This window comes from Vanessa tameamea, chromosome Z (assembly GCF_037043105.1).
Source record: "Vanessa tameamea isolate UH-Manoa-2023 chromosome Z, ilVanTame1 primary haplotype, whole genome shotgun sequence".
NCBI lineage: Eukaryota > Metazoa > Arthropoda > Insecta > Lepidoptera > Nymphalidae > Vanessa > Vanessa tameamea.
The window spans coordinates 5274269-5298928 of NC_087341.1; the positions used below are offsets into that span (position 1 = coordinate 5274269).

The following is a 24660-nucleotide window of genomic DNA, read 5'->3' on the forward strand; positions in this document are numbered from 1 at the left end:
TAAACAAATTAAGCACATGTAAATTCAGTGGTGCCTGCCTGGGTTTGAACCCGAAAGCATCGGTTAAGATGCACGCGTTCTAACCACTGGGCCATCTCGGCTCTGTATATAATAATCCAATATAAAAAATGAATTAAGAATCATGAAATACGGTATAAATAATAGTGGCTCAATTGAGATTGTACATTATGATAAATAAGTACTTACATACCATATTCATATATTATATATATACAACATATTCATGCCTTGTTACAAATTGAATGTTTACACGTGTACCCAATATCGCAATATTGGTCAATATATTCTTGTATACATCAGAACATAACACGAACTACATATTTAAATGAATTCAAACGTAATATTAAGGTTTCCTCTATCGCGTTTAAATATTAAATTAAATTTGAGTACTGCGAGGGATGGTGCAATATTTATATTGACTGGCGTCACGTGTTATCATATTATATATCACGAATGCTATATTTAGAGAAACTCAATCGAAATTTCGTGGCTATTATTTTTTTACCTTGGTTTAATTTTAAATTGGGTTGCAGTATTGCATGTGATGGTTAAATAATTTCATTTATTGAAATAAGTATATGATTATTACAATATGATGTTTTTATATTGTTCAAAACTACATACATATTTAGCTCCTTATTTGACTGAACTCTTTTGAACTGACTGGAATAACAACTCTAACGTGTTTCTAACTTTCTTCAGACCACTCTCGACACTAAAAATCTTAAAGGCTTGAGTTAAGTTAGGATTTAATAACTTTCGCAGCAAAAGAATAAATGTATAAAATATATATAGTTGAGTATCAACTTTTTTTTTCTCGCATTGGAAACCTTCAGTAACCGGAAACCGGGGGCAAATCAGGTTATGTGGGCTTCCTACCCATTAAAACCATTGCAATGGCCGCCCTCGGCAAGGATTTGAGAGGCTGCGGGATCGTGCCGATATAACGCATCCTCGGTACCTCAGGCTCTCCTCAGGAGGTGATGGTGATCTTGCTTGGATTTCACATATTCCGCAGAACATCCCCCGCCTCCGCAATAGCCGACGCAACTTCCATCAGCGTCGTGACGTCATCTATGTCAAAGTACTTAATCAAAGAATCTTCACGTCGAACGACGTCGGCATATGTCGTCTCGTTTTGCAGGACAGGCACCGCAACCGCTACAGTAGTTAAATAACAACTAGAACTCAACTGAAATGTATACTTTTAAAAGACAGTATGCAAAATCATAAATAAATAATTTAATATCAAAGATAAAACTCTAAATAAAAAATGAAATACCTGTTACTTCTTAAATTAAATTAATGAATAATTATATTTCAAGAAAAACGCGTTAACGCCTTCGCGCTTACTTTTGTTGTGGACAACATTCAATTGTTGAAAGACGGTACAGATAACAAAATTTAATAAGTTTGACATTCTGACCTTGTGACTGCGAGTACTGAATATACGACACTCAAAAACGACAAAGCTGGTATATTATGTTACATGTAGGTGGACGAGCAAATGAGCCACCTGATGATAAGTGGTCACCACCACCAATGGATAATAGCGCTGTAGAAAATATTATCCATTCCTTTCACCGCCTTTGCACCACCAACCTTGGGAACTAAGATGTTATGTCCCTTGTGCTTGCATTTACACTGGCTCACTCGCTCTTCAAACCGGAACACAACAATACCAAGGACTGCTATTTGGCGATAGAATATCTGATGAGTGGGTGGTAACTACTCAGACGGGCTTGCACAAAGCCCTACCACTAAGTAAATAATATTGAGATCGGTATATACATGGAAATATTATTATGACCACCCTTTCTATAGACTGATACTATTCTTATACATATCTGGCTTTAGGTTCAGCATATTTAAAATAAGTAACGGTATCAGTAATGGCCAAGGAAGAACAGAATGATCCGATCGTAGAAATTTTTTCAAGTTTTTTCAGATTTTTTACGATATCTTTATATGATTTTCTGTTCCCGTGTTGAATGAATACATTTATTCAATGTGGAATTAAGAGCTGTTTTTTCTTGTGCAGGCATTAAACTACGAGCTCTTTATGAAAAGTTATCAAAGGAATGTAAATAAATAAATTAGAATTTGCTTTCCATTCATCAGGAGTCTAGATTTTTTTTTTATTAAAATCTAATCATTCGTTATAAATTAATAATAATATTTCTTTCAGGCGGCTGAAAGCGGAAATGTGGAAGATTTTAAGCGCTTGTATTTGACGGAACCCTCTCGTCTATCAGTGCACGACACGCGGGGGCGCACCGTGGCTCATCAAGCAGCAGCTAGGAATAACACAAATATACTACAGTTCATTGTTCGCTACGGTGGAGGTAAGTTAATTTTATTATTAATTTACAATTGTATCAAATAAATTCTAAATAACATATCTTGAAATTCACTAAAATAATACGATTACTTCTAATGTAGTTCCATTTTTGTACGAATGTTCCTGCTTGGAGGATCTATTATAAGATCAGTTTATCACAGCATATAAATGTGTATTCGTATAATTATTTGTTTCGTATATGTTATTGTATATCTATAATTTATAAATGAACGATTCATTAAACATGGAAATGGGTAAAGAATGGTTCAATTGTGGTCAATAAAATAATAATTGTCCACACAGCGCTGGAAAGATTTCACCTTTGCAGATTATATAAGGCGGAATTGACATTGCAATGTATCGTAGATATTTATATTTATATTTATTCGGCAAACAAATCAAAAACCAACGGCAAGTTATAAACAAAACTTCAGAACATATAAAATTTACTGATACTTGGGCAAGTTCGCTATAGGTCCATTTCTAAGTATTTTTAATCTCAACTCTTAAAAGTCTAGTTAGTAATGATTTTAATATATTAATATTTTTAATTGCAACGACTTACAAATTAGTATTGTTATAAAATTGATTACATGATCTTTCCGCTCGTTTCCTAGCTTATTTGCTTATAATATATTTCACGTTTGTTCTAATAGTATTTTGTTATTTTTCTCTGATGGGTGTCGACCCCATCCCATATTTAGGCAACTAAGATGATGATGATATGCCTTGACCTCTAGTTACACTGACTATCTCACACTTTAAACCGAACATATTTGTACTGAGTATTGCCATTTTTCGGTAGAATATATATATGAACAATATCATTCTGCAAATATTACATTACATTCACAACCTGTAAATTTCCCACTGCTGAGCTAAGGCCTCCTCTCCTTTTTGAGGAGAAGGTTTGGAGCATATTCCACCACGCTGCCCCAATGCGGGTTGGCGGAATACATATTTAGCAGAATTTCGGTGAAATTAGACACATCCAAGTTTTGTCACGCTGTTTTCCTTCACCCCCTGCCACGAGATGAATTATAAACACAAATTAAGCACATGAATTCAGAATTCAGTGGTGCTTGCCTGGGTTTGAATTCGAAATCATCGGTTAAGATGCACGCGTTCTAACCACTAGGCCATCTCGGCTTCTGCAAATATGCATTAGCATATTAAATCCATATCAATTAGTTTAAAACGGATTAGTTTCCCTTCATGTAATCTTCTTATTAAATATTCTTATGCGTACTAAGTCTTTTTGAATAGAAGTTATTTTTTGCTCACGACCTAAACTTCAGCATAAGTGCTAGGAGCAATAATTGCAAAACAGTGTAAAACCGCGAGATTGGAACGTCTGTTCATTACTTATGCATGGCTCGACTTTAGCGGCCGCTGTCGTTAACAAAACTACTAATTTAAAACTTATCGCTATACTGAACAATTTAGTGAACACAATTTAAAAAAAAAACTTACAAACGTAGAATAATATACGTTTTATTTTTTACTATTTAAAAATATATTATTAATATAATTCGTAATCAACTAAATAATTCCGTCACAACAGCCTTCTAAGAAAGTCTAGCCAACAGATCACATTATAGAAGTTTAAGTACTCTCCCTGTTCTGTCATTGGCGACCTGGCTTTACGTGTTCTCTAAGGCCTTGACTGCAAATATTCTATACCCTTGAACCCAGGACCTCGGGAAATGTGGTCTTATATGCTGGCCACTAGACCAACGACGCACTAAATATGACTTAACCAATTTTCTGTGCAATGTTGAAATGTATTTAATAAATATAAATCAAAATCTAATAACTATAAATAACATCAATATTTAGTATTATGTATTACCGTTGGTTGGGTGACTGCGCCATTGTAACTGCAGGCACAAGAGATAGATAATCTTATAGATAGTACTAGCGTTGTAAAAATAATAATTAATTATAGAACGTTTAATATTTCTATGAGCTTTGGTGACCACTAACCATCAGTTGACCCATTTGGTTTTTTTTTTATGGCATTGGTTGGCGGACGAGCATATGGGCCACCTGATGGTAAGTGGTCACCACCGCCCATAGACAAAGGCGCTGTAAGAAATATTAACCATTCCTTACATCACCTATTCGCCACCAACCTTGGGAACTAAGATGTTATGTCCCTTGTGCCTGTGATTACGCCCTACCACCAAGTAAACCACATACCAAAAATAATGAATAAAAATTTACAGCTTTATATACCTCAATATTCATTTAACTTTAAAAAAAAACCTGCAAAAAGTATCTACACATGTTATAAATATTCAAAGTATTCCAAGCATTGTTTTATGTATTATATACAATTTTCTATATTTTATTAGACTTAAACATTTCTGACAACTTCGGGAACACACCATTGCATGTGGCTGTCGAGAATGGTTCTCTGGATGCGATAGAATTCCTGCTAAATCAGTAAGTATAGACGCGAACAATGACACCTTACACTGTATGTTACCTACAAGTAATACTACTAGTAATAGATTATAAAATTTCTGTATGAGTTATCCAAATTATATATGGATGTAATCCTAACCAATATTAAAAAAGCCTGATTGAGTCAGTTTATTTACTTGATACGCTTACAAGTCTTAAGACATAGAGTATCGAAAAATAATTCATAACATCTCTTGACGATCGATATGTTAGATGAAACGTTAAACTCTAAAATTGCGATCGAAACTTGAATTTCGTTTTTTTTCATTCTTATTTATCGGTTTAAACCGACTCTGGGCTGTCGCTGGGTTGTGTCGTGATGTCAAAATAAGAGTGAAATTAGATAAAAAAATCTACTGATTATCTTTGCTGGTTCTTCTAAGGTCCAGAGTACTTTCTATTCTAAACCGGCAGTACTTTTTACTTGAACTGTAAATAAGTAAGTTTTATGTTTCTATATTAAATAAATGAATTTTAATTTAAATATCACGATTATATACGTGGTACACTTATTATTGACGGTTGAAAGGTAGATTTTTTTTTTTATTTCCTCTTTCTGTATTATTATTACGAATATTACATTATTTTACAATAAAGGCCGTAGGTATTTATAAGATATAATTTTTATTTTTGAAACATACTTTTTATTTTCTACGTAGGAGTTCAAGACCTACAATTAATTATTTTTCTAGAAACACAATAAATCAAACATTTCACATCATCCAGTGCGCGTATCATGGAAGCGTCTCAAAAAACGCACAAGGACCAATTTAATAAAAATAAACAATACTTAACTCGAAGCGTATTTTCGCTCAATGAGACATAAAAACAAACAGCCTATGAACGTCCCGCAGCTGGGCTAAGGCCTAAGATAACCGTGTTTTAACCACTGAGCCATCTCAGCTCGAGTTGATAGTTTCATAAAAGGAATCATTTATCTACTTTAAAAAACGTTTTTACCGTATGCAATGTATAAAATTCTATTGTATATTTTAGCAAAGTCAATACAAGCGTCTTGAATGAAAAATCACAGGGACCTCTACATCTCGCTACTGAACTCAATAAGGTAAGTAATATTATAATTATAATTTATTCTTAACAAACGTGACAATTTCGCTTATTATCATGAAAACTCTTTTTATTGAAAATCAAAATCAATTATGTCTAAAATCTCTAGTTTTACGTTTGAAAAATGTATCCATATGTTATATATATACCTAAAAAACAGCAAACGACACATTACTATAACAATTTACTTAACAAGACGTACATAAATGTTTTCGAGTGTCAATAATAATAATCTATCAGTCAATGTTATTATTAATAAATTATCTGTTTTTATTATTATCTTACATAAAGAAGTAAGCCAATTTTTGTCCCGGTGATTATGGTACGATAGCTGCACATAAATCGGTTATGGTCTTATTTTGAAGAGCTTCAGCTTTAGTTGTGCAGAAAATTAAAAAAGATTCTTGATAGCAATTTATTAAATTATTACGATTTAACAAAGAATTGATTTTAGTGAGCGGAATATGTTACTGGCCGGGAAAAGTGCGGCGCTATGGCTGTATAAAAAAAAAAAAACAAATATAAATTGTGCGAACAGACGTCGTATATATAATGAAATTATATCAAAATAAACTACGATCCATGGACCACCACTAGTAAATCGAAATTTATTAATCATTGTCATATGTATGCGATTGAAATACAAAACATTTTAATTGACAGATTTCAGAAGTTTACTAATGATGATACAGCCCAATTTCAGTTAGGTATTAGGGCACAGAATAAATGTTTATATATCGATACTTACAAATCTAAAATCGATTCCATCACAGTATATAAACCTAATATTCATTTTAGTCAACAGTTTACTCAAATGAATTCAAAACTATTAATAAATATTTCCATGATCTCGTCCTCTGCGTTCGAATTTGTGTTTTTACATGTATTTCAAACGTGTTAGTATTGTATTATTATTGATATTTGTGTGTGTTTGCAAAAGTTCGTATCGTATAGCAAATTTTAAGTACAAATAACTACCTGCTTTCGAACAAAATGAAAAATCATATTAAATTTAATTAAGTTTTTTTTTTATGTCTTTAAATTCGAAATTAGAATAAACAAAAACGTTACGTCTATTTCAAAACGATAATTCACTTTGAGTTATGGTCATAACAAAATATATTTCCTTCAGGTGGCAGTTCTGCAGCTGTTTGTTAAATTCAAGTCTGCGTTTAACGTTGACCTCGGCGGCGAACATGGACGTACCGCATTACACTTTGCAGCCATACATGATCATGATGTTTGTGCACGGATTTTGGTAAATATCATGCGCCTCAATTGCCTCACATTCGACACCTTATTTATTAACGTTTCTATTTCAATATTTATTAACTTAACTAACTAAATGTTTTGCATGAATCGATTTTAATAAAAGGTTTAAATTTGAGATTTCAACTAATCTAACATTATCTTAATAGATAACTGAACTCGGCGCAGAATGTAAACGGCCGTGTAACAATGGTTACTATCCAATACATGAAGCAGCAAAAAACGCTTCATCTAGAACAATGGAAATATTTTTACAATGGGGGGAGTCTAAGGGATGTACCAGAGAACAAATGATTTCTCTATATGATAACGAAGGGAATGTTCCCTTGCATTCGGCTGTACACGGAGGAGATATCAGAGCTGTTGAACTATGCTTGAGATCTGGCGCAAAGATATCTACTCAACAATATGATTTGTCCACGCCAGTCCATCTTGCGTGTGCGCAGGTAAGATAAAAAAAAACTGATTTTATTTTCATTACATTTCTTAATTTTTAATAGATTATTTGAATAAAATTGAATTGGAACATTTATATAACAAATAGTTAATTATCATACGTGTTTACCTTGCCAGAAGGACTTTGCGCAAGCCCGCCTGCCAATCTAATTTAATTTATTCTACCGCCAAGCAGCAATGAGTTATTGTGTTCCTGTTTGAAGAGTAAGCAAAAAAAAGTCGTGATAAACGTTACATATGTAAGTTTATTTTAGGGCGCACTCGAAATTATCGAGCTAATGTTTCGTATACAACCAGAAGAAAAGGATGCCTGTCTGAAATCATGTGACGTACAAAGGATGACACCGCTTCACTGCGCCGCTATGTTTGACCATCCCGACATTGTTAGCTTTCTTGTCGCTCAGGGCTCGGACATAAATCCTTTGGATAAAGAAATGAGATCTCCATTACTTCTAGCTGCTTCAAGAGCCGGGTGGAGGACAGTTCAAGTTTTGGTACTTTTTTTTTTACTTGTTGATGTAATAAGTAGATATGATAAGCAACATTGCGTTTTTTTTATGAATTACATTCTGTTTTCTTATTGAATTACAGATAACAATAAGGTTTGATACAGAAGAGATATAACGTTCATCTGTAATTAATTACGTTGCCTTTATATTTTCGCATATATTCTTCTAAAGTAAAGAAATATTTAATTATTATTGTTTTATAGTTTCAATTGGATATAGTGGATCTTCATTTTTTGTGCTGGACGTTATTTGCATTTTGTAAAGTTTGTTTACGCGGCTCACTTTAAAGTGAACTGGTAGAAATTGCCTCGTAACGAAAAATCATTATGCGTTCCTAGGGGACATTTCCCTGTATTTCTATTCCGTACGGTTTTTAATAATATTACATTTACATTACATCACATTAGCAGCCTGTAAATTTCCCACTGCTGGGCTAAGACCTCCTCTCCCTTTGAGGAGAAGGTTTGGAGCATATTCCACCACGCTGCTCCAATGCGGGTTGGTGGAATTCACATGTGGCAGAATTTCGTTGAAATTACACACATGCAGGTTTCCTTACGATGTTCCTTAACCGCCGAGCACGAGATGAATTATAAACACAAATTAAGCACATGAAAATTCAGTGGTGCCTGCCTGGGCTTGAACCCTAAAACATCGGTTAAGATGCACGCATTCTAACCACTGGACCATCTCGGCTCAATAAAAATAGTTTAAACTTATTTTTTATTATTTATTTTAAATCACTCGAGATTTTTAAAACAATTTTATCATCATCTTTTAATTATTCCCAAACATTGTTATTTATTTTATAGCCTATTATTCAATAAATAATATAATAAATAATATAACTTCGTTCCAACCGGTTGACCTACGACAGCTCGCGTTTTATTTTTAGGATATGTCATTTATTAAATAAACTTTCAGATTCGTCTCGGAGCTGATGTCGAACTTAAGGATGTAAACAACCGTAATGTTCTACACCTCGTCGTGATGAATGGAGGACGCTTGGAGGATTTCGCGGCTACTTGTAAGGTAAAACGAAATAACTTGCATATTTGTAACATTTTGCATTACGAGAACTATGCGATATAATGCAGCTTAGAAAATAAATTATTATAAAAGATTTCACGAATTACAATAAAAGGGTCGTTAGTTTTAGTGTAACTTGTTGTATGGTTTAATCTAGGTAAGTCTTATTTTTAAACGTTCTCATCATAAGAACAAAAAATAAATAAACTTCATCAGATTTTCTTTTAATGTAAAATACTAAAAATATATTAAAAAACTATAAATATAATTGTAATAAGTATTTTTCTGTCAATTAATACAATGGTCGAATATTATCTTCAATAATAAACGATTTAGTTTATTTTGGCTGTTAATTAACTTAATTGAAATTATTAAAATCCTAAGAAAATTTTCTCTATCAATCTTGATACGCTTACTGGCAAAATAGAGAAACTTATTAGTTCTTTCGACTTTAAAGTCGATGAAGAAACTATAACAGGTCCATAGTATTTTAGTTCGACTGGATTTACGCTGGGGGTTTACGTAATCGCTGTTAGAATACGTATAGAAGACTACCCTAAGGAATTTATTTAACTATCAAACTCGTACTAAACCAAACTACGGGTACAGATTCAATTTCATGTTATTGCAGCTGCTATACAAAAGTATTGTAAGGCACGACTGCCTCGTTGGTCTAGTGGCTAGATATAAGGCTGAACACCCGAGATCTTGGGTTCAAACCCCAGGTCGGGTCGATAAAATATTATTGGGTTTTTTGTTAAAAAATTCTCAATAGCAGCTCGGAGTCTAGAAGTTGGAAATGTGTACTACCGTGCCTCGGAAAACACGTGAAGTCGTTGGTCCTGCAGCTTAACTCTCCAGTCGTCTCGGATTTGCGGTCGCATCTTATTAATGAGGGATTAGAGGGGGTACTTGTGTATAAAGTTACATTCTCCTCCATTTTTAAAATACTATAGTTAAAAACTTACGCCAAATTTCTATACTCACATATTTATGATATTTAATTAAAAAATAAACAACAAATAGTCCTAAAGGCAAATAAAATTGAAACGACAATGAAGTGTATGAAAAAAAATTAAGTGATTTTTTTAATATAATGCTAACATGGTCAATAAACTATTCCATAGAATCTTTGCGAGAGCAGTCTAACGAAGCTTCTTAATGAAAAAGATAACACAGGCTGCTCTCCCCTCCACTACGCTAGTCGCGCAGGACACATACGGTCCTTGCAGAATCTTATAAAACTCGGCGCCTGTATAAACCTGAAGAACAATAATAACGAGAGTCCATTGCACTTTGCTGCCAGGTAAAATATTAGTAAATTATAGCTATTATTCTAGAAAGTTCCTTATATATCAAAGTTAGAAAAATATATTCTACCAATCTATTCTATATCTTCTAATATTATAAATGCGAAAGTAACTCTGTCTGTCCATCTGTACGTCTGTTGTTCTTAACTAAACAACAGAACCGATTTTGATTAAATTTACTAAGAAGCAAGGTTGAACTCTAAGAAAGGACATAGGTTGTATATAATATAAATTCTACTTTAAAATTAATTAAAAAAATATATTAAGATTAGTAAACAATACCAATAATTGTACTGAACTTAAATGAACTTTCAGTCACTAATAAGATACAAATCATTTAAATTTTCATACGTGTTCCATTCAAAATAGTTGAAAACAATTGTTTTCTCAATTCCAGATACGGACGGTACAACACTGTATGTCAACTGCTAGACTCAGATAAAGGTGCTTTCGTTATAAATGAAAGTGACGGTGAGGGTCTTACTCCACTGCACATTGCCTCACGTGAGGGACATTCGCGGGTCGTGCACCTTCTGCTCAACCGTGGAGCACTGCTGCACAGAGATCACAACGGCCGCAACCCGCTCCATCTAGCGGCCATGTTCGGCTACACCAAAACAATAGAGCTGCTACACTCAGTTCATTCGCACTTACTTGATCAATCGGATAAAGATGGAGTGAGTTTCGTTGGATAACATTTCTTTTTTTTTTTAAATACTTTGCTGTTTTTATTCATTTATTTATAAAAAAAACACTATTTTTGTAGCGGTTTGGATGTTCCATACTAACATATACAATAATATTTTCTGGCAAATAAATAAATTTGAATCGAAGAGTTTTATATTATTATGAAAATACGACGTTTTATTTTGATTCCTTCTCTATTTGATGAAATTACTCTTTTTAGAATTCGCCTCTGCATTTAGCTACTATGGAAAACAAACCGAACTCTATCGCATTACTGCTATCTATGGGATGTCGCTTGAGTTACAATAACCTGGACTTGAGCGCTATCGACTATGCCATCTATTATAAATTCCCCGAAGCAGCTCTCGCTATGGTTACTCATGAGCAAAGGTTAGAAAAAAAATGTATATATATTTAAATTTAATGTCAAGTTGCCTTCGACTTTTAACCGACTTCAATAAATAAGTGTATAAACGTACGCTTTAAAACATATATTCCAATTTAAAAGTTTATGAACCGATTTTGATACTTCTTTTTTTTCGTATTCGATATAACTTCAAAACGATCTCATATAAATTTGATTGATATTGGATATTGTAATATTTTTATTTGAAGCATAAATTGATATCAATTTTAATTCGAAAATCTATTTTATTACATAATATCAAATTGAGTTGTTTTGATTTTTTTTTTCAATTTACGTGAAATGTTTTTAGGGCAAACGAAGTAATGGGCTTACGATCAGATCGCTACCCTTGCGTCACACTTGCACTCATCGCTGGCATGCCAAACGTGTTTGAAGCGGTGCAGGATAATTGTATCACAAAAGCGAACTGCAAGAAGGACTCTAAAAGCTTCTACGTAAGACCTAATCCCTTTGTCATAATTAACAAGTTAATTTTAAATAATACATAATATTGATCCTTCTTTCATAGGTTTTTCAGATATGCAGTAATTTAATATCATATTTATTTGTAATATTATAAAGGTTCGATGTTTAATTTAAATATAACGAATGACTGAGATTATTTTTTTTGAATTTATTACTAAAATCTATTTACATATTTAGATCAAATACAACTTTCGGGTGTTCTGCCCGAAAACAAAAACCGATGACGATAACAACCGAAAGCCCGACAGTTCTCTGAAATCAAAGAATATTCCTTTAGCAGCTCTGAATGTAAGTTTAGATTAATATTTTCAGTAAATAATTACATACGATATTTTACTTCGTCGCAGATTAAGTACTCATTCAGATTCTACCAACATACGAAGCACGAAATAGAAGCGCTGAGACAGGCGCGCAACGACCCAAACTTTCGTCCCGAACCGTTGAGTGTAATCAACGTGAGTGGAGCAACACTTTCGCACAATGGCACTCTGCACTATTCTGTTAATATCTTTATAAATATAAAGATTAATTTAATTGCAAAACTATTCTAACACATCTCCTAACCTGTAAAGTTCATCTTTATGGTTCCTCGACACATATACATTTCTCTACACGCCAAGTGTGCAAAAATCTATGGTTTTAAGGTGGTTACTGTGACGTTTATTGTATATTCTCACGTGCTTGTATCACTAACGCTACTTATATTTGTGATTTGTCTGAAAATGTTTATATTTTATAAATAACACGTTTTTTAGTAACGAAATGTTTATATTATTTTTTTAAATCATATAGCTCTTCGAGTATAATTTCAGGCTATGGTAGCTCATGGTCGTGTGGAACTGCTAGCTCATCCTTTGAGCCAAAAATACCTTCAGATGAAGTGGAATTCATATGGGAAGTATTTTCATCTCGCGAATGTACTATTCTATTGCATTTATCTAACTTTCGTCACACTATTCACTTACAAGTTGATGAGTAAGCCAATGGTTAATGATAAAAAATCCAATAAAACTGATATTAATTTTGGCTCAAACGAAACTAATTCGACAGACATCGCTGACAAAAAAGGTGAGGATATAACGGTTTAAGTAATATATTATTTTAAAATACATGTATATTAAAACAACCTTTAATTGCTCCACTGCACGGAAAAGACCTCCTCTGCTTTTGAAGTGGAGGAGAAATATATGTTCAACTATAGGAATGTTTGAAGCATTTTATTTTCAACAGATTTCGAAACTATGATCGCTATCTATGCAAGCACGGTTGCCGTTCTTTTCTACAACATCATGTGTCTTATACGTGAATTATGCAACATGAAGGAGCAGAAACTGCACTACATTGTGGACCCTTCAAATTTTGTTTCATGGACTTTATACGTGAGCTCAACGCTAACGGTATTACCAACGATATATCCAATTTACGGAAATATACAGGTTGGTAAAGTCCCTCCGATGATATAACTATAAATAATTTAAAAAATATATATATTAGATATTTATTCGATATGGTTTTCTCTTTACAGCTATCAGCAGCATCAATAACAATATTTTTGTCCTGGTTCCATCTTCTACTACTTCTCCAACGTTTCGATCAAGTCGGAATATACGTAGTGATGTTCCTTGAGATCTTGCAAACACTCATTAAAGTCTTGATGGTGTTTTCGATTCTCATTATAGCTTTTGGGCTAGCTTTCTACGTACTGTTATCAAAAGTGGGTGATGGCCAAATGGTATTTATTAAAAGCAACTGGACGACGTGTAACATTATTGCCCTATTGATAAAAAAGCAAACTCTCGTCTCAGCTTTGTTTAGACAGTAACTGAATTATATTTGATAAAATTAACGCAAAGATGCTTCGAGATTTGCATCTTTATTTATAGGACAAATAATGTGGGTAAATATTATAAAAAATCTAATTCTTTTCATATAACTTCTTAGACTTTTACTATACAGACGCATAAAAAAAATATTAATTAATTAATTGCAATTATTTGCTAATATTTAATTTATATTTAATTGATATCCTTTGTTTTAAATGGATGGATCATATGGAAAGAATTTAGTCGATGTTAGAAAAAATTAAGCTGTATGTAGCATATTCGTTCTTTAGATAATTTGTGTTATTTTATTTAATGTAACTATTTTTTTTGTAATAGAGAGCTGTGCTTCATGACGTCATGACAATAACCAATACTTATAGCATTCGAAATTATTTTTAATGTGCTCTGTGCGAAAGTATTAATATGCTATGCATGCGAAATAAATTTATGTCTGTGAATGGAATATTATTGTGTTTTGATTAAATGAAATAAATAATGAACGTTTATTTCTCTTTCAGGGTCAGCACTTATCATTTAGCACGATCCCGATGTCTCTGATCCGCACGTTCGCTATGATGCTCGGGGAATTAGATTTCGTTGGAACATATGTGCAGCCATTTTACAAATCTGAAAGCGAAACTGACCTGCCTTTTCCACTTCCGACGTTTTTTATCCTGGTACTCTTCATGGTTTTTATGCCGATACTTCTGATGAATCTTCTCATCGGTCTGGCGGTTGGTGACATCGAGAGTGTCCGACGCAACGCTCAACTCAAACGCCTAGCTATGCAAGTAAGAAAATAGTCTCAATAATTCAAAATAACGACGAAATATTTTATATTTGCTTCAAAATTCCACATCGGCTAAAAACTCTGATCCGAGGTTCTACCGGTGTTACCCGCTTACCCATCGAGACAAATAAATATTGATCATAAACACGAATGCAAACTTTGTGATGAGCCGAAATGGCCCAGTGGTTAGAACGAGTGCATCTTAACCGATGATTTCGGGTTCAAACCCAGGCAGGCACCACTGAATTTTCATGTGCTTAATTTGTGTTTATAATTCAACTTGTGGCTCGGCGGTTAAGGAAAACATCATGAGGAAACCTGCATGTGTCTAATTTAAACGAAATTCTGCCACATGTGTATTCCACCAACCCGCATTGGAGCAGCGTGGTGGAATATGCTCCAAACCTTCTCGTCAAAGGGAGAGGAGGCCTTAGCCCAGCAGTGGGAAATTTACAGGCTGTTAATGTAAATGTAATTTAAAAATGTATTGTTATAAATAGTTGATTATTTATTAAAGGTGGTCCTGCATACTGAACTGGAAAGGAAGTTGCCCAAGATATGCCTCGACAGAGTGGACAAGGACGAACTTATTGAATATCCCAATAATAAGAAATGTAAGCTTGGATTCGTTGATTTTATCTTGCGCAAATGGTTCTGCAACCCATTTTCTGACGAAGGTATGTAATAAAAAACAGATACGTAAAATAATCTAAGTAACCTTTATCTTTCTATGAAGCCACAATAAGAACTATATTATAATTAAGTCTATTTCATTTTATTTTGGATTTCTTGTCTAATTTAAGGTAATGGCCTGGATCTCGTTTTGGAGAACAGTGAGGATTATATAGCAACTGAGCTGGATAAGCAAAAGCATCGACTCCGAGACATGTCAAAATATCTCGAGCAACAATACACTCTGTTGCGGTTGATTGTTCAGGTTTAGTTTCATTACTCGAATCTCCATTTCGCTACCGTTAAACTTTATAGTTATTACTCAATGAAATGTCAATATAATGAACGAATTAATTTCGTTTAAAATAATAAGCAATTAGTAGATATTATATTTAAAAAATAAAATTTAAATATGAATTAGAACTTTATAATCAGTTCCTAAAAAAATCCCGATTTGATGGGTAACTTTCCAATGAAATTATATCGGACTATTATGATTATTTAAAAAGTCATGGTTCTTACCAACAAACGTAACAGGGAGATTGATTTAAATCCTGATAGCCTTTTCACTTTTGCTAAACTTAGACGTTGAGTGAAATGTCTGTCTGTGTAATTATAGAAAATGGAGATAAAGACCGAGGCGGATGACGTTGATGAGGGCGTTTCCACAACGGAAACTCGCGTCGTGCCGCGCTGGAGCTCACCTCGTATCCGCAAGAAGCTGCGCTCCGCCTGTTCCTTCAACAGGGGAGGTTAATTTATTTAACTTCAAATTGGCTAATTCATAACATTTGAATAGTACAATCATATATATTTATATATATCTGTTCGAAAGTCTCTCATGTCAATTAGGATTACACTTCTGCGGATTATTTTCTTCACTATTTCTAAACTATTATATAGATATATTCGAAAGAATAGTTATTATATTAATCCAATAAAATTAATTTAGTAATTGTGTAATAGAAAACAGCATTATTAAACGTCGGACTATTTATATCTAAAATATTTTTCAATAGTTTGTTTCATCGGCTTATGTTGGCAGATTTTTATTTTATACAAACGACACGACTTAAATCTTATATCATCTATCCATATTTTTCTAGTCAACGACTACCAAATATAACATTATAATAATATAATATATATGTATGTCTCATAATTTTTTAAAGTAATGAGCTACAAAAATTATGTTAATTTAATTTTAATATTATCATATTCAATGAAATATATTGAATGATTTTATTTAAAACTTAAAAACATGGTGTTTTTAGTTTATAATAAGAAATAAACTAAATTAAACTTACATGATAAGATTTTTTTTTAAGTAGTTATATGTTATTCTTAAATGGAAACACATTAGATCTGTCTGTTTCAATCTCTACATTAGCTAGTAATATAAAATAATGAATGTTAAATTAGGTTTATATTATATATGAATATTTATTTTTACTTTTATAATAAATATTGTATAAATAAAACTACCATACAAAGTAAAATGTCCTACAGCACTAAGACTATTGTTGTAATAAGGAATTTTTTGATACTTAAGTAGATTTTTGGATGTATGGTGGCTTAATATATATTTATATATATATATATATTTATATTATACGAGCTTCGATATATATACATAATTATGAACTAGTTTGTCCAGATTTTTGAGTAGAGGACATTATTATAAAATATAAATCATATTTATCGATTAATATAGTATATTTATGGGGAATAAAAATTACCGAATTACAAATTTAAATGTTAAATTTAGAAGCTATAAAGTTATGTTAAGTTTGTTTAAATACAAAAAATATAAACGACATCGTTTTAATACGATTAAAATGTATACGTTGGTCATGCAAATATACTTTAGAAAAGGAAAAGCATGGACATTATAATTTGCATTACTTTTTTTGGGATTCGATCCAATGAAAAATAGGAATCATTTAACGTAAAGGAATGTGCTCGACGAAAACATTCTTATTTACAAGAAATTCAAACTTCTAAGAAATAGGTGACTCAATCCTGGACAAACGGACCATGGAAACTACCATGTAATGAATCAAAACCTGTTCTTTTTTATGATAGAAATCAAACAACAGATAATTAACAAACACCTTCGCTTATACCGGAAACTATTGAATCCATTTATAAAAAAAACGGAGTATCATAGTTTAAAATAAAATTCAAACGAAAACCTTATCTGTGCGTCAATTCTAAAAAGAAAACAAAAAGCTAACCCCAAGCGAGTTCGACTCGCGCTTGTTCGTGTTACGTAAAATATTATGTTCAATATTTATATGTATTTCAATTTTAAATTAGTCGTAAGCATTAAATTATATTCCCTAATTAAAAAAATTGGTGTTTAAAGTAAAAATAAGTTTGTAGGTAAGTGTATTTACTGGATCCATTTATGTACCACTTGCTCTCTATAAGTTTTGCAAACTTCTTAATATCTTCGTCGTCATATCTCTAATTTCCCGTAGGAGTGATGAGTTAAAAGAAAAAAAATAATATGTAAGTTCTGGTATAATTGGATGCTATTAATGAATACTAGGATAACTTTATATGAATGAATCTTACAAACCAGAACATTATTATAAAATCATTATATATTTATATTTCCATATACTTTACATACCTATACAAAAATGTCGTCGAAAGGGGAAGGTGGAAATTTTTACTATTAAAAGTACAATATTATTTTAATCTGTGACTTCCTTCTCTTGATAATATTTTTAATATAAACTTAGTATTAATAATGTTATGTATACCAAAAAGATTTTATGTCTATATATTACAATAAATAAAGATTGGTGTTCACTAGTTCTTTAATTGAATCCTTTCCACAGATTATCAGACAATAATAAAATAAATAAAATCAATCTTATTTAATATTGAACTGTATATGCATGTACCTAAGGTAACAAATGATGTTTGGATACGCTTAACATACTTCGTCATAAGAGTAATTGAATTAGTTCAGTATTGAAATTTTATTTTACAATAAAAAATGCATGTCAAGATTCCGACCGTTATACGTGTATATAAAAGAGAATGAAGACCAAATCGTTGCTATAAAAAAATTAAAGAGAGCGTTTTACATACGTCATGTTTTTTTTTTAATAATATAAAAACACGTTTGATTATGATCTTATTTATTCATCTTGGTCTGCTGATAAGAATAAAAAATAATATCCGATGGAAATTCATTAGTATTGAGCGACACTCGTGCTTATAAAATGTTTTTGATGGGTGGGACAATTAAATACGTGTACGAGACCAAAATACAAATTCGATTACCTTTATTTTTAAGTTTTACGGGGAGAGGCGCGTCTTCGCGAATAAATTGATCGATAACATAATCGTTTATTATTTTTGGTTCTCTTATTTCAAAAACATACATATAGCTTAGTCGTACGTATTAATTACTATACGACTAACCGGCACAGATTCTACTCACACAGACTGACTGTCAAAACTTACTGTCAAATAATACATCTAATTAATCAAGGATATTAAGATGATCCCATAGACGATTATTACTTTTGAGCTAGTTAGACATATTCCTGTGTGTGCAATACAAATTTCCTGAAAATCAGTACTACTTACTTCATTTACTCGACTGACAAAGTGTTCTATACATATTATATTAAGAAAAAAGCAGCAAATAATTGAACAAAAATACTGAGTAATTAATTAACGATTTTAATAATAATTATTATGTTTAAATTTTATAATCAACACTAAAAATAAGTACAAAAATTTTCGTTTAAGTATTACTAGAATATGTATTAACTTGAATCTAAAACGGTGAAAAAATATTTTATAAATATAAGTAAAAGCTTAATCATGACGTTGAAAAAAATAAGCGCCAGTTGATATTCTATGACAGGCCATAGACTTTTCCCATTATTGAAAGAATTGAGAGCGTTCCAAGTGCCCATACGTATAAGCTAAACTATGTAGTTATAAGAACCTAGAATATTCTTTGATAAAAGAATATTTTAATTTTCGTTTACCAAAACTGAAAAAAATAGGCGTGTTTAAATTAAAAAAAAGCCATCATCGTTATGCCAGTAGAAAATCTAAGGTAAATAGGTGAGAGTACCCACTGAATGCTTCATTTGTGTTTATAATGCATTTCGTGATTTGCGATAAATTTTTCGTCTGGAAACCTACATGAATTATACACACATGTCCGAAGGAAATTATCCACATGTGCCTTCAGACCATATTGGAATAGTGTGATGGAATTAGCTCCAAACATTCTTCATAAATATTATAAAATTTTAACAAAAATGTACCGACAAAAAATTATACTTTGAGAAATTAAATTATAAATAAAATTCAAGTCATAATGAAATGTTTAGTCAACAGACTTTTTCCCAAATGATTTTATAAATAGATAGATAGAAACTCCTTTATTATCAGGTATCAAACTTACAAAAAAAGTATTGAGAACCTCCACGATTATTGAAGTCTTTTAAACAAGAGAAGAGAAGAATAACAACTGAAAGGCTAACCTTTCAAATGTTATTCTTTTACATTTAATAATTATTAATTCAAAATAAGAAAAATATTGAACATTACTGTCAAAATTTGATCTCGCACATGCACCTTTCCTCCCGGAGTTTTCCTACACCGGCACTTGCAAGATGAACGCAAATTAAGCACATTACCACAGGCATATGCCCAGATTAGTTAGCCGGGCCCACCCTAACACGTAGAGCTGGATTATCCATTTCGCATTGTGGCTTGGGGCCCGTAGCTAATGCCCCTTGACAGGCCAAAAATTAGGAAAATCACTCTAAGCTATTCAAGATAGGATAGACTTGCATAAGATGTGGAAAATCTAAGATCCAGGTCAAACTGACCGTAGGATAACGTAACTATTTTACAATTTGATCCGTATTTGACTATTCATGCTGTGCGATTAGCTGTTCATATCAGAAAAACACTATTTATTCATTGATCGAGCCAAACCGATGTGGACAACTGGTACTTTCCTTTACATAACATACGACTATTTCATGTAATGGTCGGCATCGTCATGAAGTGATCATTTTTAAGCCATTATATATAAACATTTGTTACGTGAGTTTCTAAAAGAGGCTTTATCCAGGTCTTCTTTGATTTTAACGATCTAATGATTAATTTGTAGCAGGTTTTACGTATTCTCCAACGAAAACAAATTTTGAGCGGCTAATGTTTCATCAAGTCCTTACGTCATTTATCCATTATTCCGCAATGTTTGAGGGCGAAAGTTTTCAATCAATGCGTCTTAGCATGTCACGAGGAGCTGAAACGTGGACATAACTTACTAACTTCGGAATTAGTCCACAAACTCAAGGAAGAAAGTGGTGGGCTCTAATGCGGAAGGCGGAGAATCGGGAATTTTGGTGCACTTTGTGAGAAGATTCCGATTATTATTACCTGACAATGATGATTAGTATTTTATTTATATTTTTAAAACATTTCAAAAATACTTTTTAATATCTCATTTCTGTTGTTGATTAGTAATCAAGTAGTTTTCAATTGATTTTAATGTTCATTAAGTCATAGAAGGATAAAGGATATGAGGATTTTTAAATAATTAGTTAATAAATAGGGTAGGTCATTTTAATTTCCAAAGATTGCCAAAGTGGAAGAATATACAACTACTATTTCTTTCAGTCCATTGTACGTTATTTACAATTAGAATCAAAGTTGGTTTCGTTTTTTATAATTTTGGGGCTAAATATAATTTTAATACCCTAATAATTTGAGTATCGTCGTTTAAAGTTCCGTTTACATATCTGTAAAAAAAATACATTTATCTTGTATTTTGATAATTAGAAATTCTCTTTAAATTAGGTAAAAAATCATATTCATTGAAATAGCATCAACAAATAGAAATATGTAACAGATTAAAACTTTCTCTTATTGGTGACACATTATTATAATCTTTCGGTTAAATTAGCCCTCGTTCCGAGCTGCTGACTGCGCATGCGTGTGATAAACATTCGACCAAAGAAATTATCATCAAGTGGTTATTGTCCTCATATATAATAATAGGAGAAATTTAACACCATTGTTCCCCTTCCCGTCGAAACACGTTATATATTAAATGAAACATTTATTTTACATTTCAAACCGATGCTGTTACTGAAGTTAAAAAGTTACCATGTTTAATGCCAGAATCGTTTTATTTCTCATTTTGTTAAATTTTTGTGAACCAAATGATCAGAGTAATTCGGCAATTAAATCTATAACTGGTCAGGGTCTGTTAAATGGAATAGCTTTTCCGAAGTGGAACAGAAATCTTGGGTTTAAAAATGGTTTTCAGGAGAAAATACCAACCGAAGCATACTTCTGGCCACCGCCACAAAAACAAAATCGTTGTGAGTATAATGTCTATACTAATATTATAAATGCGAAAGTAACTCTGTCTGTCTGTTGCTCTTTCACGGTTAAACCGCTGAAGAGAATCTGATGGAATTTGAAAAGCACGATGGAACCCCATGCAGCTATTTTTTATAACTAAAAGCGGACGACCATTCCTACAGCGCGAGCAAAACCGCGGGCGTTAAAAAAATCTTCATAAAATTCATTATATTATCATTTATATTGTATTTAAAATGAATTGCTTTGCATGCAGGTGCGTTGCCGGCCTTTAAGCGCTGCTTTGTATAATTCTAGAAAAAGTAACGTAACTAAGAATAAGCTGAAATAAATCAATAAATATCATATATTTACAATAAATATGTTGTCAAATTCTAGAGAAATCGTAATAACATACATTTCATATCCAACACGTGTTGCAAACATATTTTATACGTAGGATTCAAACTTGCCTCGGTGGTAGATAAGGGATCGATTACAGTTTCGCGACGAAGCTACGCAGAAGCGATTTATATAGTAGCGAACTACCTAAAACTCGTAAAATAAAAAGTATTTCTTTATTTTTTTCAATACTTCGTAACATTTATTTCGAAACTTTTGATATTACAAATGTTATGTATAGAAAATAATTTAGCAAAAATAAAATAAAACAATATAAATTGATTTTTATTTTCCTAAGACGACCTAGGAAAATGAAAACCGAGCTGGTTGTAAGAGTCAGTCAGTTAAGAAGTCTCATAAATATTATCATAGCTTTGATTCGCTTCTCTTCTTCAGTCGAGTGTGTTCGATGTTAATATCGTCGGATGTTTATGGGAAATATCGTACGCAGTAGGCTTTGCTTCCTTTCGTATAAATATTATATTTAAGCGAAATACATGATATTTGTTACGAGAATTTCAGTCCATATATATTTTCCTAGAACATGGCGAATAATTATCTTTCATATAATAATACGTATATATAGCCTGTTAATATAATACTTCTAGGTCCTTCCAATGTTGATAGTTGGGCTGAAATTCATCAAAAATGTGCATGATTGATGAAATTGTTTTCCTTAGGACCATGCGATGAATTATAATCGTAAATTTAGCAAATCTAATAATAATTCTAGCAAAAATTAAAATTAAAAAATATCTAGTTTAATATTATTTTAATATACCTGCATATTTATTACCAGGCTGCATCACAACCTAAGTTTCATGTATTATTAGAACGTTAGATCCTTCGCGGTTGATATACCTTTGAAACCATTGGGAAACCTCACGCTTGTTGGGTTTGAACCTGCAATCCACGACTAAGACATCGAGCGATAGAGCTATTTCGGCTCAAAAAATATATTTAAAACGTATATCATCCATTTTAATGAAAAACAGTTATCCATCGTATCCGTACATCGTATCAGTAATCTATTTTATTTACAATCGTAGGCTTCGCAAAAATCTTAATTCGCCAATTCAATGGTAACATTTAGGAAGTTTTTTAGAATTATTATACTTGATGACATTCCAATAGAACATATTATTTATCGCGTTAGGAAATAATGGCAGTATTTTGTAAAATAGCCAGTAACTTCCTTTCAAACGGTCCGACCAATATTGTATAAACTTTTTTGCCTCCATGAAATTCCATACATATATTATTTCAATCTGTTTGGTTTTTCGGCATGAATATTTTGCTAATTTCACCACAAGCCTTTTTTTTATTATTATATTTTTATCTCCACAGACAAGTCATCTGTGCCTTTGGTGAATTCTATCTTTAATTTGTATCAATGTTATTTCATTATTGCCAGGCTATTATTACAAGCTAAGTTTTAAGATTGAATGGGACCCAATATCGTGGAATTGTAGCATTCTCGTCACACAGGTAGGACGGTCGTCTTGAATCTTTTCATGTGTCTCATATATTATGAGGTTGGATTGTTCTCCGTTGCGATCTTGGACCCGTAGGTATTATTTCTCTGCTTATGTATGTCAAGTGCAAGCTGAGATCCAGGGATGCGGCTTACCTACTGGAAATTGACTACCACCACCCATGGACATCTGCAAAACTCGGGAGCTAACAGGTGCGTTACCGGTCTTTAAGAAATGTATAGGTTATTTAAAGATCCCAAATAGTATCAGTTCGTAAAAACCGCTGGCGAAATCTGGTTCTATCTTGTGGTTGTGTGAGGTAGAAATAGGTGTTTATATATTGGTTTAGGTGTATATATATATATACATATATATATATATATATATATATATATATATATATATAATAGGATGGTAGGTGGTGCGGATGAAATTTCGAATTTAGATGCAATGTCCGAAGAAATGAAATTCAGCACCCAAATAATTCCTCGGAACATTCCCCGTGATCTGTGCACCTGTGTGTGCAGTGTGTATTCATTGATCAGTACTTGTTTTGGACATTGTAAATAAGAAATTAATATAATAATATGAATAAAAATATGTCCGCTTCAAGATATATGATATTTTCAATGTTTACAATCTGTTTACGTTCCTGCACAGCTCTTGATATTATCCCTCAAGTCTCTGTTGCAGTTGTTACAATGTCTTCTTCTATATCAAAGTTGCGTATGAGCCAAGTTATTTTTTCAAATCCTGGTGCTTCTTCCGAGCGTCGTTTTTGATCTGAATAATTTCGACACCAACCACGCAAAAAGTCGTAACATGATTTTTGGCGAAAGTGAGATTTTGTTACTTTAATGTCATATTATATAAATACTACACATCCGTTAAAACTATATTTTCATATTTTCTCTAAATACCGAGATTTTAACTCGCTAATAGTCTTATCATATTAAAACTCCCGCGCATATAGTCGTGTCGTCGTTTGCGACGATTTGCGTCGATCTATTAGAGCGCGCACAAAATATTTATTTATTTATTGGAAAATTTACACCATCAACTTATCACTAAGTACTTAAAATTACTA

General features: G+C 32.2%; 2 protein-coding genes across 2 annotated transcripts in view; one reads left to right on the forward strand and one right to left on the reverse strand.

Annotated features, from left to right (window-relative positions):
- LOC113404227 (transient receptor potential cation channel subfamily A member 1) overlaps positions 1 to 16093 on the forward strand; it is a 63827-nt gene extending 47734 nt beyond the window's left edge. Inside the window, exons 4-22 of the mRNA XM_026645070.2 lie at positions 2210 to 2366; positions 4720 to 4810; positions 5828 to 5897; positions 7032 to 7157; positions 7318 to 7614; positions 7879 to 8118; positions 9058 to 9165; positions 10290 to 10468; positions 10870 to 11149; positions 11380 to 11549; positions 11876 to 12020; positions 12229 to 12339; positions 12864 to 13119; positions 13282 to 13487; positions 13577 to 13765; positions 14393 to 14665; positions 15182 to 15341; positions 15468 to 15601; positions 15956 to 16093. Coding sequence (XP_026500855.2) covers positions 2210 to 2366; positions 4720 to 4810; positions 5828 to 5897; positions 7032 to 7157; positions 7318 to 7614; positions 7879 to 8118; positions 9058 to 9165; positions 10290 to 10468; positions 10870 to 11149; positions 11380 to 11549; positions 11876 to 12020; positions 12229 to 12339; positions 12864 to 13119; positions 13282 to 13487; positions 13577 to 13765; positions 14393 to 14665; positions 15182 to 15341; positions 15468 to 15601; positions 15956 to 16093 — 3330 coding nt within the window. The remainder of the gene's footprint in view (positions 1 to 2209; positions 2367 to 4719; positions 4811 to 5827; positions 5898 to 7031; positions 7158 to 7317; positions 7615 to 7878; positions 8119 to 9057; positions 9166 to 10289; positions 10469 to 10869; positions 11150 to 11379; positions 11550 to 11875; positions 12021 to 12228; positions 12340 to 12863; positions 13120 to 13281; positions 13488 to 13576; positions 13766 to 14392; positions 14666 to 15181; positions 15342 to 15467; positions 15602 to 15955) is intronic.
- The window catches only part of LOC113404244 (protein phosphatase 1 regulatory subunit 12A), a 538461-nt gene that overhangs the window by 321530 nt on the left and 192271 nt on the right, over positions 1 to 24660 (reverse strand). The gene's annotated exons all lie outside the window — the stretch shown is intronic.